The 20230-nt window shown below is 58.5% G+C and overlaps 1 protein-coding gene across 4 annotated transcripts in view; it reads left to right on the forward strand.

Moving 5' to 3' along the window:
• The window catches only part of SMG6 (SMG6 nonsense mediated mRNA decay factor), a 106973-nt gene extending 86865 nt beyond the window's left edge, over positions 1-20108 (forward strand). For 2 of the 4 annotated variants that reach the window (XM_033078032.2, XM_033078034.1), the window contains exons 14-19: positions 2651-2827; positions 5726-5872; positions 12691-12844; positions 15986-16197; positions 16439-16520; positions 18044-20108. In XM_033078032.2, the coding sequence (XP_032933923.1) occupies positions 2651-2827; positions 5726-5872; positions 12691-12844; positions 15986-16197; positions 16439-16520; positions 18044-18174 (903 nt within the window). In that variant the 3' untranslated portion in view covers positions 18175-20108. Of the gene's footprint in view, positions 1-2650; positions 2828-5722; positions 5873-12690; positions 12845-15985; positions 16198-16438; positions 16521-18043 lie in introns of all 4 variants that reach the window. The other 2 variants (XM_033078035.1, XM_033078033.1) reach the window with 1 other exon arrangement.
• Positions 20109-20230: the final 122 nt, after the last annotated feature.

Genomic DNA, 20230 nt, shown 5'->3' on the forward strand with positions numbered 1-20230 from the left:
TGTCATTTCATTGCCATTCCCTCGGGAAGGCTGGGCACAGCTCCTGGTGTCCCCACCGTGCTCCGCTGGCACTGCCGCGTGCACCGGCGAGCGCCTTCGCGGCCATCCCGGTTATCCCGGCGCTGCCACTCGCATTTCCACCCTGAAACAGGAAGTTTGTGACCAAAGTGGGTTGCTTGGCGGCATGCAAGGTCCCTCTCTGCTGTTCCAGAGAGACCTGGGTGCCAGTCACGGGTCACTTCTTTCCCAGCCTGGCTGCCGGCAGCCCGGGGCTCTGCCGCGTCCTCCCCGAGCAGGGCTGCACGTGACGGAGATGTGAGGAGCATTTGCTCCTTCCCTGTTTTTCATTCATGTGGGCTGGAAAAATGTGTTCATGAGACGAGTTGCTGTGGCATTATGTCATGGGCCTTTGGTTGGGCTCTTTTTCCCCCAGCAGATGAGCTGGATTTAAGCATGTGCTGTGCTGGCTTGGCAGGAAATCTGGTGTTTCCTACTGGTTTCTTCTTCAGGGGAGGAAGGAGTGATCCCACCTGCCCTTGTCCCCAGCCCCAGCCAAGGGTGAAGGGAGCTCTTCTGCATTTTGCCTGATCATTCCTGATCCAAGAGGCTCAGATTTAAGCCTTTGTAGAGCAATGGCTGCACTACAGCTGTGTCAGCACTCAGCCCCTCCTGAAAACCTCATGGATGTGACTTATTTCTAGAGATGTCTTGAGAAATCCCTCAGGAATGGAGTCAGGATGGGGTACCCATCTCTTCCCCACCTATACAGGCAATTCCTGCATCCCCTTCCCCACTGCTGCTGTTCTTGGCTACATCCTGGCATCCCCTGGCACGTGGCTGGTGTGGTGGGCACTCTGCTTGCCCAGCAGTGTGGGCACAGCAGAACTGCAGATACCCAGAGTGGAAAATCCCTGGGCAGAAGTTACCCAGTGTGAGTCAGGCTGGGTCTCCGTGGCATTGGCCTGTGGAGCTGGGGGTGAAGCCAGTGAGGTTTCCACCACTTCCTCAGCTGCAGCCCGGAGTTCTCAGGAACTGTCAGGAGGGATGTTTCCCATGACAGCCATTCCCACTTTGCTCGTGTTCTCTTTCCTTTGGACTTTCCCCTGCACACAGTCATTCCTAAAGGAGAGCCAGGAGGAAGGGAATGTTCCTGTGGTGACACTTGCAGTGATTGCTCCTGGCTGGATGTCACAAGCAGCAAAAAGCTGTCCTGGGAAGGAGGGTCCCCAGCAGCTCCTGGAACTGCTGAGCTGGTGTCACCCTGTCCTTTGCTCACCTCAGTCCCAAAGGACACATTTTATAGGTGCAAAATCAGTGATTATGAATCTGTTGATCCTCAAAATACTAATTCTTGTGGTCACCCTGCTCACACCACCTCCCTGCAGCAGCAACTGCCTCTGTGGGGAGGACAGGGCTTCTCCTCCCGTGCAGGTACAAGGGGACACAGGATTTCAGGGGGACACCTTCAAACAGAGGCAACCCCCGCTGCGGGTGCACCAGGGTGTCTCGCTCCGGCAGTGGCCGGGGTGGAAGGTTGGAGGTCAGAGGAGGGTCAGGTTTTTGACACGCACGGCAGTGACACCGTGGTTAAAATTAGCCCACAGAGAGGAAACTGGCAGTGCTGTGGAAGAGCAGAAGTTTCCTCTCACGGCAGCCTGGTGCAACGGGGCCGGTGCCACTGCCAGCTCTGGGGACAAGGTGATGTCCCCCACACCAGGACCAGGCCTGGCATCACATGGTGGCTGTCCCTGGCTGTGAGGCACCTGGCCCTCTCCCCGGCTTCACAGTCCCATTCCTGGAAGCCTGCAGAAAGCCTTTTGGGATGGGGGTCTCTGAGACTGCTTTGGTCTACGAGCACAGCAAGCCCAGGGTGGTTTGGGGGCAGGAGAAACTCGGGCGTCAGCACAGACTTTGTGTCCGTAGTGTGTAGCACTTTTAATCTCGTTTGCTGACTTTCTCCCTATAAATCTGCCGCTCCCTGGGGGTGACACCGGTCAGCAGGAAGCACCAGGGGAGAGCTGTGCAGGTGCAGAGCCCTGCTGCAAGGGGACAAGGCTGAGCCAAGGCCAGGCGTGGCGGAGGTGCCGGCCGAGGCTGTGGAGGCACCGGGCTCCTGTGCTCTGGAAACTCCATTTGAGAGCCTCATAAATTGGATAATTACCCAAGCTATTGAGTTTCCTTCAGGCCAGATCCATCCCAGCCCCCCCAAAGGGGCTCCCCAGTTGGTCTGTGAGATGGGCCCGTGGGATGGGGTTGGGCTGGAGGTGAGGAAGGGCTCAGGTTTTCTCAAATGCCACCACTCTCTCACTTGCACACCTGCATCCCTCCACAGCTTTTAGGGGGGAAATCCAGCAGCTAAGCCAAAATGAAACAGAGAGATAGGCCACATCATTGATCTCATGGTTCAGCAGGATTTTCCCCCATTTGCTGGGGCTGGGCAGGGGCCTTTTCCCTGGGGACTACAAAGCAAGGCAAACCCCTTCCACCCGTGCTTAGAAGAGGGGCACCCCTCACATCCCTGTGGTGCTGCCTGCATCCCGCTGGGCCTTGTATCCCAAACATTTCCCCCTGGTCGTTACTCATCCGCTCCCCTTTGCACTGACTTTGTTTTCCTTTCCCTCTCCCCAACCCCCTCGTCCTCACCCCGTAGGTTATTGCAGCCGACTGCAAGAGGGTCACAGTTCTGAAGTATTTCCTGGAAGCCCTTTGTGGACAAGAAGAGCCTTTGCTGGCATTCAAGGGTGGAAAATATGTGTCAGTGGCACCCGTCCCAGACGCCATGGGAAAGGAAATGGGAAGCCAAGAGGGAAAACAACTGGAAGATCAGGTACCGTGCGGGAAGAGCGCGCCTCGGTGAAGGAAGAATCACCCCTGTGGGGCCCAGCCTCTGCCTGCCCTGCAGCTCCCGCTATTTATAGCTGGCCTAGCTGCGTGTGCATTTTATGGGGGGAGGCAGGAGGGGGTGAAAATGGTGCACAGCCCTTGTCTCCCGAGTGTGCTTCGCTCGTGCCCTTTCCTGCCAGCCCAGCCCGCCTGCCTCTATCTCGCACGCCGCTATGACTTCCAGATGCTGCTTTTTTCATACCCTGGGTGGGGGGAGCTTTAATAACGTGCAGTGCCGCGGCCCCGGGAGAGGAGCTGGGCGAGGGGGTGTCAGGGTTCAGCTTCAGGATCAAGTTTATAGCCATGGAGCTCGTTGTGGCAGAGGCCTGAGCTCCAGCCTCCAGCACACGTACAGGAAGAGCTGACATTGGCGCCCCGTCCCTCCCCTGCCTCTCACATCCTGATGTGATTAAGGAATTCAACTCTTGTTTTTCTGCCCTTGCTTGTTCCTGTAGGCCTTGCTTCACTCCAGGCTCCGTGTGTGTGTTTAAGGGCCCTGCCAGCTGCTCTGCAGGTTGACTCCTTTCTTCTGTTTAATCTTGCAGTTGGAAAGGCCAGGGAAACAGGAGAGAGGAGCAGAGGCGTTGGGAACAGGAAGCTGGGTGGCCTGGTGCTGCCCAGGCTCACTCTGGTTCCTCTCCCTGTGCTGGGGCCGGGCTCTCAGAGCCAGAGGGATATCACCCTGAGCAGGGACAGCACCTTGTCCCTGTCCCGTGGGAACTGAAAGTCAGAAAGCTCAGAGAAGCCCAGAGCAATGCTGTACTCAGCACCCTCCTTGTCCCAGTTGAGCAGGGGACAGCAAATCCCCAGCCAAGAGTTGTCTCTGTAAGGTGGGAGGCCTGGATCTTTGTCCTATTCTGGAGAAGGTGCAGTCTGGCACGTGGGATATGGAATGTTTAGGTTCTTCCCAGTGTCCTGACAGGGATGGTGCTGTTCTCCAGAAGACTCCTTTTGTTGGCTCAGTCCCTCCAGTTCCTGCTGTGAACAAGCACAGTGCCCCGACAGCTCCCTCCTGCCCTGTCCCCAGTCTCTGCTCAGCTGTGGCAATCTCTCCATGAGCTCGTTGTGCAACCCTGGAGCTTCCCTCCTGGGCTCTGATCTCAGGGGAGCTTGCAGCTCACCAGAGGGACCACCACCACTGTGGGGCAAGCAGGTCCTGACCCCTCCCCAGCAGATCTGCATCAGACAGAGCCTTTTCCCTGAGGCTCTGGTGTGACACTTTGGCAGCATCCCCCCATCCCCTGTGGTCCAGGCTGTCCCAGCAGAGGGAAGTGAGCCTGAGGGCTCCCATCTTCCTCGTTCCCATGGCTAAAAGGTCACAAGGAAAGAAGGTGGTTCTGTGGCCTGGGTGAAATGATTGAGTGCACGACTGTGCAGCTCTGGGGTTGTTCTAAATTAAGACCACGAGTCCCTTCTGCTGACACGTGTTGTGGCAGCCTGCACGGGGCAGGGAGTGTGGCCCTGCTCTTATCCCTGTGCAGGATCACTCCTGCAGCCCTCAGAGCAGGTTTTCCTGGCCAGGTGCCATCTGGGAACTCTACCCAACTCCATCACAACCCTTGGATTTTGTGCAGAGAAGGGAGGATGGGTAATGGCATAGCTTGGGAAGGCCACCTATGATCACTGGGGAGAAAGGCTGGCTGCATGAGATGAGGAGTCTGCATGCAGCAGTGGAGAGTTGGGCTACTGGGTAGCAGGTGTGGGACACATGCTAAGGAACAGGGACTCCCTTTGGGTGTAAAATCACTGGAGAGAGCAGCAAAGCTTGGCGTGCTTGTGAGTGATGCCCAATTAGACACAGCCACCACATCCCACCCTCCTGTATCCCAGAGATTTGGGTATGTGGGGAAAGGCCAGTGTGGCCTCCACCTAAGGTAGGAACAGCCTGGCTCCTTCTGGGGTCTCCAGGCAGTGCAGGCATACTGGGAACAGTGTGCAGAACTGGTGGGGAACCTCAGGGAAGGGTCTCTATGAGAGGAAGAAGATGCAGTATGGTCCAGATATGCTGGTGTGAGCAGGAGGCTGGAGAACCAGGGACCCTTGAATTCAGCAAAGTTCCTGGACAGCAGGAGCATGGCAAAGGCTGACTAGAAGCAGGGTGGAAATGTTAACAGAGGAAGTCATTAACTGTTGAAATGAGTGACCTTGAGATGCAGTGGATGCTTCATCATGTGGAGCTTTAAAATCAAGATTTTGAACATCTCCTTCTGAAACATCCGTACCAGAGCAGCTGGAAGTTTTGGGGTGGGTGCAGGAATCTCTCTGACCTATTCAGAGATCAAAATGGAGAAGGGCACCTGAGTTTGTGGATCTGAGGTTGTTGTTAGGATGAACAGCCCGTGTGCCCTGTGGGATGAGGCAGCAGTGTTAGAGCAGCCTTGTACTGCCCTGGTGCAGGGAGGAAGCAGCCTGAACAGGGATGTGCAGCCTGAACAGCCAGGCAAAGCAGAGAGACAGGGAAATACCATGATTTCACAGAGCTGGAGGCTATAAAACATCAGTGAGTCACCCAAGGCTGTGGGAAGAGTTTTCCAAGGTGAGGAAGAGGGTGTGATTTTAGAGCAGAGCATAAAGCTGGGCTGCCCCTGCCCAGCCTGGTCGCTGCCTTTCCTGCCCATTATCTCCTGTCTCACCTTGTCATTTCCTGAATGTTTACTATTTATTTGGCTTCTTTTGGATGTTTAGAAATAGTCAGTCACCCATTAGGAAGGGGTGATGGACTGTCTGACAGGGATTTGTCTGCTGGAAAATGAAGGGCAGAATGAGAATGATCCCTGCCACCAGCATCCCTTACAGTGACTGCCCTCCTGTTTTTCTCTCTTTCTGCATTTCCTGGAAGAAGGAGGATGATGTGAGGATTGAGGCCTTTGAAGATGACTCTGAGACTGAAGGCAGTGGAGGAGAGATGGACATCAAGGAGCTCAGAGCCAAAAAGCAAGCATTGGCCAGGAAAGTCGCTGAGCAGCAGCGCCGTCAAGACAAGATTCAGGTAGGATGGGCTGATCCCACCTTGCTGTGGTGCACAGCTGTTTTCCTACCATGCTTCAATGGCCTCCTGGGATTTCCCATGGCACCTTAACCTTCCTGTAATGCCACACTGCTGCCTCTGTGAAACCCAGCAGCAGACAGCTTTGGCCCTTTGGAAGGTCCAAATCTGTGTTGCTGTCCCCACCCTGGGTAAGATCTGCCCTCCCAAGCCTTGAAATTAATGTTTTGGGGACCCTCTTGAAGGCACACACAGCTTCCCCATGGAGCTGCCAGCACACCCAGGAGTGGCAGGGCAGTGCTCTAGCTGCTGGCTGCAGTGCTGTGTGTGCCAGGCAGCAGCTCCTGTGTGTGTGAGCTGTGCCCCCACCCAGGGCAGAGGCTCCAGGACAGCGAGATTTGGTGAGAAATCAGCCTTCCTGTGCAACGGGGCACAGGCAGACGAGGAGAGGGTGGGACGTGAACGGCAGAGTTCATGCAGGAGCCAGCGGCGGAAAAATAGTCTGTGAAGGGCTGCTGCAGCCAGAACGTTGCCATCGTAATGGGGACAAACAGACGGGATGCAGGTGATCCTGGCCTGGCCCTGGCCTGATGAGAGCGTGTTTCCCAGTGGGAGCTGGTGAAATAAACTGGTTGGACTGGGAGCAGGCGCCTGGCCATGCACCCTGTTGCTTTAAGAGCGATCTCTCACATGCATGGATGGCTGTTGGCTGCCTCCTCGCTCGCAACCCCTCTTCCTCCAGCCTCGCGGCCCAGATGAGGATTTCTCAGCAGAGGAAAAATTCTCCCTGGCTCCCCTCCCCCTCACCTCCGCCCTCTCTAATGCCCAGGGCCCTTCACTTCCATAATTCTTCATTTTCCAGCCTTGAACGTAAGCCAGACACATCTGTCTGGCCATATGCGTGAACTCTGCAGTGTGTGCCGAGGTGGTTGTAAAACAGGGCTGCTGAAGGCCCTACTGGGAGAGCCTGCACATGTGTACCCTCGGGCTACTGGCGCCGGGCCCAGAACCACTGCGCTTCGCTTTTCCAAACCCACCCCAACCTTTTCAGATTTCGCCTTTTTTCTCTTTTTTTTCCCCCCTTTTTTTTTCTTTTTCATTTGAAATTCGGCGCAATCCATATCAAGGCGAAGGTAGAAGTTTGTGTGCTGGAGGGAGGGGCCGCCCCCACAAGCGAGTCCATTATTGTTGGCAGGTACCTGGGTCACGTTAATATGAGGAGGAAGAGAGAGCAGCAACGAAATGAGTGAGAGATTGGAGAGATGGGCTGTAAATTAAAGCGGCCTGAAGCCTTCCAGCCTCCCATGGTTGTTAAGCGGGAGGTGTAAGTAAATTCCCCACTTCCCACTGCCTTGTACAGACACAGCAAACAGGAACTGCACATGTTCGGGGAGGGCAGCGCGCAGCAGATCCCGGCGAGCGGCGCAGCTGCAGCGGGGCCCCCCGGGATGGCCGCTGCCCATTCTGCAGGGAGAGTGGGGGCTGCCTGATGTTGTCAGGGGCTTTCTCCCCCCAGCCTGCTCCTCCCTTCCTCCCCGGCCGTGCTGGGGCCGATGCTCGCAGGCAGAGAGAGGTCAAAATGAGGGTGTGGGCAGCTTCAGGGGCTGCACAGCTGAGAGCTGAGGTGCAGTTGGAGTCTGAAGGCACGGGGCGGAGGAGAGGTCCTTGGGGCTTCAGTAAAGTCATCCAGGCTGTGGCTGGCTGGGAATGGCCTGGAGCAGAACATGTGTGCTTGCCCCAGTCCTCTCCCTGCCCGGGTACTGACCACGCAGCTGGAGCAGCAGAGGAGCTCGGGTGGAAAATGCTGCCGGGAGAGGCCAGGTTGGAGCCAGCTCAGCATCCACCCCCTCCACTTTCCCTCTTAACCTGTGATCCTTGACCTTTCTGCTCTTCCCAACAGATTTAGTGTTTCATGGGAGCTGGGGACCTTTTCCCTTCCCTGTTATATCCTCTCATTCACTGCCCTAGGGAGTGTCAGCTGCTGTCCAAGTCACCCTTTCAGTTTTCTGGGGACAAGCCACAGCTCCATCCCAGTCCAGCAGATGTGGCTCCTGTCTCAGGACACAGGACTCAGCTCCCCACACAGCTCCAGGTGCTGTGGCTGCTTCCTGTGGAGTCTGTGATGGTGTGTGCAGTCCCCCAGGGTGCAGGACAAAGCCTTCATCTCTTGGCTGTGTGGTTTCTTTCTGTGCCCAAGGAGTGTCACGGCCTCACCTGGGATTTGCAGAGTTGCACTTCTCTTGGATAAAACCTTCTCCCCTGCAGGTTTTCCTGCCTTTGCCCTGCTCCCCAATCTCTGGCAGCCCAGCTGTGCTGCTGATTGTTGCCTTGAGGGGGATTTGAGCTGCATTGCTCTCCTTAGGTCCCTGTCCCTGTCCTGGCTGTGTGCAGGACTGTGGCTTGAGCTGCTGGGAAGCACAAGTTCAGGCAGGATAATTGGCAAACAGGGTGGCCCTGAGCCAGCAGCAGCTTTAGAGGGAACTCAGCCCATCTCTATGAGCTCATACAAGCACAGACCCCAAAACCATTACTCTGAAAGATAGACCAGAGCAGGGTCAGGTCTCTTGTGTTCCTGGGCAGCTCTAGGTACAAAGCAGCTCCCTGGCTCCACTGCCAGCCTTCCACTGCCCTCACCACATTCCCACACTGGAACAGAGCTCGTGACAGCAGGGGGATGCATCAGGACGAGGTGAAAGATGAGGCACATCCCTGGGTGCTGCTCAGGTGCTTAGAGGGAGGAGAGGCCAGGCAGGCAGGTGGACAAGAAGAGGTGGCAGTGACAGTGCTGGGCCAGGCAGTGCTCTCAGACAGGGCTGTCCCCAACCCACAGCATGTCCTGCTGCTTGGCCAGGGCTGTCCCCAGCCCACAGCATGTCCTGCTGCTTGGCCAGGGCTGTCCCCAGCCCACAGCATGTCCTGCTGCTTGGCCAGCCCTCGGTCCATGCTGTTCAGCGTCCCCTGTCCTTTGTGCCGCCGCTGCGCGCTGGGAGCGGTCGAGTTTCCTGACCGGTTGAAAACATCCCACCTGAAACATAACAGGCTCTTCCTCTGGATGCTGCTATTGTTTTGCTCAGCATTACAGAAGCAGCTCAACCGGGGCGGCCAATTATGACATGTCTTCCCAAAATAGCCGCTCTCCTGTCCCTTCTGAGCCCACGGAACGGCCGCCCCCTTAAGATGCAGCCGCTCCTTTGTGGCGGTCGTGTGAGTAAGTGGCTAAATTTAGCCGTGTCCCATTCACGCTCTCCCTCCCCGCAGGAACAATGCCGCGGGCGCACACGCACAGCACCTGCCTGCGAGCGGTGCCTGCTGCCTGCGGAAGGCGCACACCCACCCACGGCGGCTCCGCCACGGCGGCGGCCCCGGTGTGCTACCAGCCACGGGGCACGTTTACTCCCGAGGAAGACGCTGGGGACGAGCCTTGGGAGGAGGAAGCCCTGGAGCAGAGAGGCTTGGAGGAGGCATTGTTCTCAGCCCTGGAAAATGCGATCCCCGCGGAGCGCGCGGGGCTGGAAGGGGCAGCGGCGCCGGCTGTGCCTGGGGAGCGGGTGGTGGCAGGAGAGAGGTGCTGGCAGCGTGGTGGTGGCCCTTCCGTCCTGCCTGAGCGGCGTGACCCCGTGCGACCTGTCGCTGTGCCCTTCGGCCTCTCTGCCGTCCTGGCACCACGGGCAGAGGAGTTCTGGGGTCCATTTGGAGCCTTCTCCTTTTCTGTGCCGCTGGTGCAGACCCTCAGTTCGCCCCCCCGTCGCTCTGCACAAAGCCCTGGCTTTTGGGGGACCCGTCCCCTGCCCACGCTGGAAGCCCTCACCCGGGCATCGACTTCCGGGGAATTCCCCAGGTGATCCCAGCTGATGGACGAGCTGGGAATTTGGGACTGTGTGTGCAGGAGTGTGTGATCTCAGTGCTGCCACCAGCTGGGGCAGCCGGGGGAGCCGCCTCCGGCTCCGGCCCGGCTCCTGGGAGAAGCCCCCGCGGCCGGAGCAGCGGGATGGGCAGGGGGCTGCGGGTGGGAGCAGCAGGCAAGGGAGGCGCAGCTGCCAGCCCAGGAGAGGGCAAGGAGCCCCTGCTCTCAGAAGTTCACTGCCACGTCCAGCGCTGTGGGGTCACCCTGCCACTGAGCTGAGCCAAGCCGAGCCTGTTTGTTTAACCCACATTAGCCCGAGCTCAAATCCGGCTGTCCCAGATCACTCGGGCCAGGGCGAGGCTGTAGCTCTGCTGTTCTGTCCACCCTGCGCTCCCCAGGGTGCTTTCCAGACCCCACCTCCCAGCAGCACACCCAGGCCACCATCTCCCCGTCCTTGTTTCAGGGACTCTGCGGCACGGTGGGACCAGCAGCTCGCTTCTGGCAGCGCTAAAAGCACAGAAGCTGAGTCCCAGACACGGCCATCCCGATCCACACCCTCATCTCCCCTTCCTCCCCGCGGGACCGAGCCCCACGGGCCGGCAGAAGGGTTAAGGCAGAACTGGCCTCCCCGGTTCTGCCGCACATGGGCTCCCTTTCATCTCTGGCTTGGGGCCAGCCAGCGTCCGCATGAATCACAGGCCACTCCTCTCTCCCCCAAACCCCTTGGCCGGAGGCTTCTGCAGCCTTTTACTCACACAAACAAAAATAAATCTCGCTGCCGGCCTCTGAACTCTGCAAAGGCGAGTTTCCCTCTGGCTCCCCGAGCGCCCGGAGCTGTGCGCGGGGACTTGGCACGCTCCCCGCCGACCTCGCTCTTTCACTCCCGGCGCATCCTGTGTCCTTCTCTCACCGGGCGGCCCGAGGAGCGGAATGGGACGTGACGGCCGGCACAGGCGTTGCTGCCGGCTGCCAGGAATCGGCCGGGTACGGCCCGCGAGGGCTGCCGGGGCAAATGCCACACACGAGGGTACTCGCCCTCCCTGCTGTCACCCCTGTGCCCCCGGCTGGAGGGATAGGTGGGGCTCTCCTGAGGTCACCTGCACGGGCTGGGGTGAGTGACAGGCTCAGGAGCCGTGTTGGGGCGCTGGCGGGGGTCCCCTCCTGCCACCAGCTCTTGTTCACACAGGACTGTCACCGTTCAGTGGAGGCTGCGTGGTTTCACTCCCACTTCCTGCAGCTTCAGGGCCATTGACCTCTTTGGCTGCCACTCTCTGAGTCTCTGCATTGGTCGAGGGGCCCTTCTCTACCTCCCCAAGGCAGGTGGAGCAGGGTCCAGTGCTTCCCAGGGACGAGCAGCTCCTCCCACACCCCAAAACCCTGTGGAGACACCCCACCTGCTGTTCTCCTTGTTCTCCTGCTGTTCTCCCAGCAGCAGCTCCATGCTGGGGTTGGTTCCAGGTTCTCCCTGACTGTAGCTCTTCCTGTGCCACCAACGAGTGCCAAGGCAGAGCACATGCAGGGATGGCATCTAGCACGTGGCTGGTACAGAGCTGCAGCCTGGGGACACTGGTGTGTCGTCTGTGTGATGGGGAAGGCATGTCCTCCCTCTGGCGTGCAGGACCTGGCATGCTCCCTTCTCTGCCTGACACCCCTCAGGGTTTGTGGGAGCCACATCCTCAGGACCAGCACTGCCAGAAGGAGGGTGGGAGGCACGTGGTGAGGTTCTGGTTGCTGCCTTGCCTGGAGACACTTGTGGGAGGTGGCAGCATCAAGCCGCCTTGATTTAAAGCCAGATGACAACACTTGGAAATGAATTAAAAACCACTTCTTTCCATGGCCACTGCTGGCCCATGCAGCTCGTTGTTCCAGGGCGCCTCCAAGGGTTTGGCATGGCTGATGGAGGGTTGGGATCCTCACTGTGGGCAAAGGGAGCTCCCCATACCGTTAGGGAGGACAGGGCTGGTGGTCACCACATGTGCCCAGGGTACATCTGGTGAATCCAAGCCCAGTCTCAGAAGGGTTTGCATGGTGGATGTGTTCCACAGGAGCTCTGCTGTGCTCCATGGGTGACCGGTTCCTATTAGAGGCAACAAACATCAGTGAGTCCAGGGAAGCTATTTTTAAGCAGAGGAAGCACTAGAATAGCATCCTGAGTTTTTTAAGCCTGTGGCTTACTAAAGAGCCCGAGTCCTTTGAGAGCCTCGAAAGTCATACGTGAGCTCTGGGGTCCCGTTTTGGCAGCTGGCATTGGCCAGAGGTCCAGGTGCAGCCCACAGGGCGGCCAGTGAGCCCCAGCACACCCTCCCCCTGTGAGTGCGAGCACCTCTGGTCTCTGTGGGTGTGAAGGGCTCGACCAAGGACAGTACTGTGAGTTTTCAGGGCTGGAACCCACCTGGTTTCCCAGCTGGATGGAGTTGGAAAAGACAAGGCATGTGCAGGAGGTGGCAGGACAGTGAAGGAGATATTCAGCCAAGGATCTGTACCCCACAGACCTCTGGCTGCCTGCTTGGGGTCCCTGTGTTAGGAGGCTGTTGGCAGGACTTAGGCATCCCAAACTGGTTTGTTTTGTCTGCTGTCACCTTGACCTGTTTCCATGTGAAGCTCCAGAACCCCTTGGCACGGGTGCAGATGATCCTGGCAACTGCCAGTCCCACAAATAGGACAGTTCCCAAAATACCTCAATTTCCAAGGCTGGTCCCAAAGCCTGGACAGGGCTGTTTTTCTAGGAGAATGTTTTCTTGGGGACTTTTGCCATCCTGCTCACATATGTACTGTGAGCCTGTAAGAGCTGAGTTTGGTACCTGCACATCCCAAACACAGATGTTAGGGGTGTGCAGGTGGGATGGATGCAGCCTCCTCCCAGTCCCCTTCACATGGATCTGTACGTGCCAGCCAGGCTTATCTTCTGCTCTCAGGGTCCTCGGGTTGTAGGACTGACATCCTCTTTACTCACCATGTGTCCTTCCTTCTCCTCCAGGCTGTACTGAAAGACCAGAGCCAAATGAGGCAGATGGAGCTGGAGATCAGACCTGTCTTTCTGGTCCCAGACACCAATGGTTTCATCGACCACCTCGGCAGTCTGGCCACACTGCTGGACTGCAGGAAGTTCATCCTGGTGGTGCCCCTGATCGGTGAGTAGGGCCAGTGCTGTGGTGGGGGCTTCCCCTCTCCCCTGGTGTGGTCTGCCCCTCCAGTCTGGCTCCCTCTCTCCATGCCCCACGTGCCCACAGTGCCTGTGTGGTCTGGAGCTGGTCAGTTCATGCCGTGGGACTAGATTTCATCCTGCCCTGTCTCAGCCCAGTCGTTCTGGCATTCCTTCAGCCCGTGTCATCCCACTCCCTCCCTGCCAGCCTTCTGCCCACAGCACTCAGCAAACTTCTCCCGGTGCATTTGGAGGTACCAGGGGCTGGGAGAAAGCAGATGGGTGTTAATCGGGATTTGGAGGGAATTTCGAAGGGAGCAAGGAGGAGGAATTGTTAAACAATCAGAGCAGATAGCTTATCCCAGCTGAGCTGGGGCTTAGGCAGGCTGAGCAAATGGCCGGCCTGTGTCCCAGCGCCTCGGAGCTGCTCAAGCCCAGCCCTTCTTTTTATCCTTATAAAGCTCGCAGTAAAACAGCAAGCTGGTTCCCGTTATTGGTAAACACTCACCCTGGCAGATAACGGCTGTGCTGCTGGGTGGTCTCCCAGGGTGGCGGCAGCATTTGGTTCGATGCCTTTGCTCTGATTGTTTGATCATGCTCCGGGCTGGAGGTGCTGCTCCTCCGGCCAGTGGCACTCCTGGTGCCAGCCTGGCACTCACAGCATCCCTGAGGACAGCTGGAGAGGCTGGGGCAGGAGTGGGGCTGAGCACTGCAGAGCCCACATCCCATCCACAGCCCCAGCAGGCTGGGGACCAGCTGGGTGCCGTGGGTATCTCCAGTGCCCAGGCAGTGGGGTGGCACAGGTGCACCCCGTGGCGTGGGGGGTGCTGCCCTCCCAGCCATTGTGGGGGCTCCTTCTCAACTCCTGGTGTCCAGCAGACAGCTCTGCCTGTCCCAGAGCCAACACTCAGCTGCTGCCCTTCTCCTCAGGCTGAGCAGCCCAGCTCAGGAGGGATTCCTGGGGCTGGCACCCCTGGGTGGGGAGAGCAGGGCTGGATAACTGCCCAGCTCAGCACAGGAGCTGCCAAGTTGCTCTGTGGCTTGGCACTGCAGAAGCCAAGGGAAGTCAGTCAGCAGCACCAGCAGAGCCTGGGAAGCCCTGAGGGCTGTGGGGCATGTTAACACCTGGAAGAGCTGGAACCTGCCCTGGAGCCATGGCTTTGCCTCCTGGTGCACTCCAGTGGTTGCTGGGAGGCTTCTCCATCAAACCCCAGCAGGAGAGCTGAAAACCCTGGTCCTCTCCCTGTCCAAGATGCTGCTACCCTCAACCTGCAAAAGGAGCCTGACCTGCCCTTCCACAGGCACGACTGAACACTTTTAGTGCCCTCCTGTCCTGCTGTCGTATGTGTAACTCATCTCCCACTGCTGCCACAATCCTCCCAGAAGCACTAAAGCCGGCAACTCCCTGTCCATGCACGGGCTGGTCACATTCCCCCAGGACAGCTGTCAGTATGGGCAGGAGGAAGCCATCCCCTGGGCCTGTGGCTGCTGGGGACAGAGGCCATGTCCCATGGGCAGACTGGAGAGAGGCACAGTGCCCTTCCCCCAGCACTGCTCCCTGCTCTTCCCGGGGATGCAGCAAGGGGTTAAGCGCTTGGCTTCTCGTTGGGTTTGTTTCTCTTGCTCTTTAACCTGCTCCGTGCTCCTTGAGCCTGACCCCACCATGGAGAAGCCAGGCCTGGTGCAGAAGCACAAACAAGCCTCCCCTTTGAAGCCTGTTTAGCTTGGAAGCAGGAAGGCGGATTTCGGGAGGGAATACCAGCTTTTCCTGTTTGATGTTCCGTTCTTGCACGGCTCCCCCCACCCCGGGCCCAGCCGTGCATTGTGTGGAAATGGCAGCATCAGGTCGGTAGCAAGAAGAGTCTCCAGCCAGGGAAGAGCAAAGCAGCTCCACGCAGATTTAATTGGAATACCCAGACAGTGAGTGCCAGTCTCACCATGGAACAGAGCGATCACGCAGGCTCCCCGGGCAGTGATTCACAGCACTGGGGAGAGGCCTCAGACCCCGAGCTCTCTCCCCGAACCCCCCAAGGAATGCATAGTTCCCACTTGAACTCAGGACTTGGCTCCAAGCTCGGAAACAATCTTCAGAAATGAAGCCATGGCTCAAACACACACACACATACAGAGCGCGCGGAGGCTCCCTCGCACACACGTGCACACCAGCTCTGTGCACACGCAGCCCCGTGCACCAGCACAGCCAGGGGACACTTGTTTGCACATCTGGAAGCCCATTTGTGTGCCCAGCCCTGCTGCCAGCTGTGAGGTTGGGCACACAAGGGTGTGTCCAGATGTGCTCACGAGTGTCGTCACTCAAGCAGTGCTGCTCTTCCAGCAGCCCCAGCACCCAAGGGTTGGTCTTTCCTGGAGCTCTGGGGTCCCTTGGGCTCGTTGAGCTGGAGCAGCTGGAGTTCCCAACCACTTGGCAGCAGTACAAGGGGTTCCAGTCAAGGTGAAGAGGCTGGGAATTCACCTGGATTCCAAGCTCGTCTCGAGGCAGGACAGATGCGCAAAGCCAGATGGGTGAGGCGTTGAAAGGAGCGTGTTCCCTGCCAGGAGCACGGGGTGGTGGCTTCAAGTGGGAAAACAGGCCTGGGATTTGTGTGGGAAATAGTGCCAGGGTGGGAACTGCCTGCTTCCTGTTCCCATGTGCAGCCCTGGACAGGCAGTGCAGAGGCAGGCAGTGCCACACAGGCAGGAGGCACGGTGCCACCGGCCCTCGCTGTGCTCGGAGATAGAGGAGCAGGATGCAGGAGTTCAGGGTTTCCTGACACCACCAGGCACAGATGTGCTGTTGGCCACGATACAGGAGTGTGGGGTGGGGGCACAGCAATGCTCCCCAGTGTTTGGCAGGGCAGAACCAGTTGCCCTCACCAGTTAACACTGCGGGGGTGAGGTGCCTGTGCTCTCGGGGCTGAGCCAGGTGACCCATGGAGGTGGAAGGCAGCAAAGCTTTTCCAGACCCACAGCCAAGTCCAGGAGCACAGGGACACTGCAGCAGCTGAACCCAGATTTCCTGAGCCAGCTGCCAGTGCCCCAGCCCTGAGGCCTTGGCAACTTGTGTGCTCCAGCAGCAGGTCACGGGAGCACCTTGTCCCATAGTAACTGTACCTCCTCTTCCTGTTTGAAGTGATAAACGAGCTGGATGGCCTGGCCAAGGGCCCAGAGATGGAGCACCGGGCTGCAGGCTATGCCCGCCAAGTGCAGGAGAGAGCCAGGAAGTCCATCGAGTTCCTGGAGGAGCGATTCGAGAGCCGGGACAACTGTTTGAGGGCTCTGACCAGCCGAGGCAACGAGCTGGAGTCCATCTCCTTCCGCAGTGAAGACACCACTGGCCAGCAGGTAAGGGGCAGACTGGACTGGGAGGGCAGGGAGCTCTTTGCCATCACCTCCTCAGGGAAAACCAGGGGCCCTGAGGTCTGTGAGCCACTTTGCAGGTGGCTGAGCAGGCCCTTGTGTCTTAGCTTGGGGCAACCCTGCTCTCACTGGGCTGTGTTGGGGTGTCCCGAGGCGGTGCAGCAGTCAGGGTGGTGGGGGTGCAAAGTTTTGCCTGCCAAGGGTAACCTTGCCCTTTCTTTTCCAGGGAAACAATGACGACGTGATTCTGTCCTGCTGCCTCCACTATTGCAATGACAAGGCCAAGGATTTCATGCCCTCCAACAAAGGTGGGACATCCTGACATCCTCTTTGTCCCTTCTCTGTTGCATTCCACAGACCCCTCCCGTTTCTCTTTCATGGCCCTTGCATCTATTCTCTCCTGCATTTTGCCTCTTTCAACACCAAGGTGCCACCTCCTGCCTCCGGTCAGCCCCAGGCTGTGGCCCTCCCACCTCATTGCCAAATGTCACCTCATGGCACCTTGGGGATGCCCCAGCCTGTGACAAACCCACCATAAACATCCACAGAGCCATTTTTGTGGTGACAAAGGGACAGAAAATGCCTCCTCCCCACGACCCCTGATACCTTCTGTCCAGGACTCTTTTTCCTCTGGATTCCTGGTTGGCATCAGCCGTGTGTGCTGGGATCAGACAGCCTCCAGGCTGTTGCCAGGGCGGCAGGGATGGGAATCGCATCAGCAGCTGCCCAAGAAATCAACCCGCATTTGTCAGCAGGAATTCTTAGCAGCTTAACTTGTCAGATTCACAGAGAAACCGTCACCAAATGTTTATGTGCAAATGATGCTGAATTTTGAAATCATGTGGATTATGGGGAATGGGGCCTGACAAGCTGACAGCCTCTGGTTTGTAACAAGGAGGCGCGTCACCAGCGCGGGGCAGAGGATGTTTATTGTTACACATTTCTTAAAGTGTCCGCGCAAAACCTCCCGGTCCCACTTGAGGCAGCTCTCAATCCCTGGCCTGCCTTTAAACTGAGCCCCCAGTTCCCTTCCTTCCAGCACAGGCTAGCCAGGCACTCGCCCGCCATCCCCAGCCCCAACACCGTGACCATAGCCCGCGTTCCTGGCCACCCTCCCCTTCCCCTCGTCCTGCTGCTCCCTGCGCAGCCAATCTGGGCCCATGTTGGGCTCCCATAAACTCTGTTTTTTCCATTCCCGTCCTGGCTCGGAGGCACTGTGTTTCCTGTGCTCATAGGAACAGTACTCTGGTCACAGGACCCAGCTGCTTACACATACCCCATATGCTTCCCCTGCCTCGCACACACGTAAGCGTGGCTCCCACATCCCAGCCCGGCGCGTTGCGTGCGGGGCAGCTCATCCATCTGGGGGCAAGATCCCTTCGGTTCTTTCTCAGGCATCAACTCTCAGTGTCTGTCTGAGCCCCAGCCAGAAACGCCTCGGTGTCAGTGGCGACTCCAAAAAAGCTCCGCAAAAAATAAGGGGTGGCTTTAGATCTTATAATGAGATCAACAGAATAATAGCACCAGCTTCCTGCTGGAGCCAGGGTCGCAGGCCGTCTTCCTGGCCTGGGTCAGGCAGGGACTCCTCTTCCCAGCCTGTGGCCAGTCCACCACCCCAGTGGGCAGTGGGCAGCGGTCACAAACCATCCCTGGGCAGCAGAGAGGGGAGCAGATGGCCTTGGGGATGCAGGGCTGTCTCCGAGGCCCACCAGGAAGCTTGGCAAGGAGCTGAGAGCTGGGAGCAGGGAGGGCAGGGGATCACCATGGGATGGGTGGAAGGCCCAGGGCAGGTCTGAGCTTCACCGTGCTCCGTGTGTGTGTCTCGTTGCAGACGATCCCATCCGTTTGCTCAGGGAAGTGGTTTTGCTGACGGACGACCGGAACCTGCGAGTCAAAGCGCTGACCCGCAACGTGCCGGTGCGGGACATCCCCACCTTCCTCAAGTGGGCTCAGGAGGGCTGAGGGGGCCAAGCGGGGCCCAGCGCCCCTGAGCGAGTCACGCAGCCCCCGACGGCGGGAGCCCGGCTCCAGCGGCGGCCTCGCCGCGCCGCCACCGCCGCCAGCCCACCACGAACAATAAACGCCACGTCTTCAACCCACCCCAGAATGGCCGTGCTGCGAAGGGCCCCCCGAGGGCAGACCAGCTGGGAAGGTCATTGCTGTGGATGGTTCTCGTGGAGGCTGGGCCGTTGAGGGTCCCGCCGGCCTTTGGGCAGTGCCAGCGCGGAGCTGGAGAGCCCCGCTGGCGAGGGAAGCTTTGGGTGAGCCCTGTGCTGGATCACCGGCCTTTCGCTTGGTTTGCTTGGGTGCAGAGAGCTCGAGTCACACCTTGGTGGCTCTTTGGGTTTGTAGGCTGCGTAGGGCAGAGATTGGGGACATGCCGGCACAGATTTTGGGATTGCTTAGTCCAGCCTGTACCCCTTGGAGAGGCCGTGGACTTCAAGGGCAGGTTTCCCCCTGCCCCAGCCTGTTTGTCCTGCATGGCCAGACAGCCCCAGGTCCCCATCCCCTTCCCCACCTTGTGCTGCCCCATGCAGGAGTGCTGCTTGCAGAGGGGTTTGTCCTCTCCGTGCTGCGGGGTTTGCTTGTTGAGTTTCATTTTTCAGTGTAGGTTAGTTTTCAGGTGTGTGCCCTGCCTGCTTTGCTGGGGGAGGCTTTGAACACCCCCACAGCTGCTTTGCCCTGATCCCCTGCCCACGCCAGCCATTACTTGCCCCTTCCCTTCTCCCCTAAACCCTTTAGTTCTACCCTGCTACCTTTAGGCACGCTTTTGACCTAAGATTCTGTGTTAGGCTAACAAAATTCTCCAAGGACCTCAGGACCAGCTGTCCCATGGGTGCTGTGTGTCCTCACATTGCCGCAGGCCCCTCTTCCATGTGGGATCTAGCTTCTGCCTGTGGCTGCAGAGTCAGAGAGAACCACAGAAATACTCAGCCCCACTATTTGCCTAGCTGAGAGGGTCCCTGGATGGAGACATTGCCTTGTCCGTGGGTCATTTTGCGCTTGGATTTGGGGTTGGGGTGCTGCTAAGCCTTCCACACCCCACGTTGTCCCATCACCAAGTGTCCCGTCCCCAGTGACACACCAGATACAGAAGCTAAGAGGGAGCATTAACCCCTGAGCCAGAGCCCCTGGAGCTCTGTCAAGTCCCAGTCCCATGAGCCGAGGGTGGGAGCAGCCCCAAGGCCACCCCTGGTCCCTGCTGGGGCACCACGGCCGTGGGAGGGAAGTGTCAGAGGTGGTGGAGGAAGCAGCAGGACAGAGCCCAGCGTTTTCCTTTCCTGTGTGGGTGGCTCAGACCCGGTGTGTGCATCAGGAAGCCCAGATACCCCTGTGCCAGCTGCCCAGCACCAGGATCAGAGCCTGGGCAGCACCATGGACACACAGGGTTGTGCTGGATCACCTGTGCCAGAGCAGTGCCCAGCCTGGGGCGGCGGGCACAGGGGCTGTGCTGCAGGGAGGGCACAGCCCGGCCCACAGAGACTTTGGGGTGCCCACGGCTGCTGTGGGGCACACAGAGCCATCAGCCCAGCACCCCTGCCTTGGTTCCTTGCCCACAGCCGTGTTGGCTGCCAGCTTTGCTGAGACTTTGCTTTCTCCTCCACTCCGGGTGTGTTCTGTGTTTGTTTTCTTACGGCGCTGCCCCAGCCCTGCTTTCCGAGGCCCTTCCCGAGGTACCACCAGCCCAGAGGGCCCTGCAGCTCTGCCAGACGTGTCACAGGCTCAGCCATGGGACAGTTTTGGTGCCACCAGACCAGCTGGCACAGCAGTGAGCAGAGCTTGAGCGCCTGGGGCCATCCCTGCCAGCCTGTCCTGGGGCAGCGCCCGCCTTCGGGTTGTTAAGTTGGTTTTAATAATTTTTAGTATTAAACGTGTCAGTGCAGTGTGGTGTGTCATTTGCTTGTCAGCACATGAGCTGCTGCTGAGGTTGGGGTGGGGGACAGCAGTGGGACACGGTGTAAGGGTGGCAGTGGCTCTGTCCCACCTGCATCTGCTGCTGCCCCCAGTCGAGGGGGTC

This window comes from Catharus ustulatus, chromosome 22, assembly GCF_009819885.2.
Source record: "Catharus ustulatus isolate bCatUst1 chromosome 22, bCatUst1.pri.v2, whole genome shotgun sequence".
NCBI classification, from domain to species: Eukaryota; Metazoa; Chordata; class Aves; order Passeriformes; family Turdidae; genus Catharus; species Catharus ustulatus.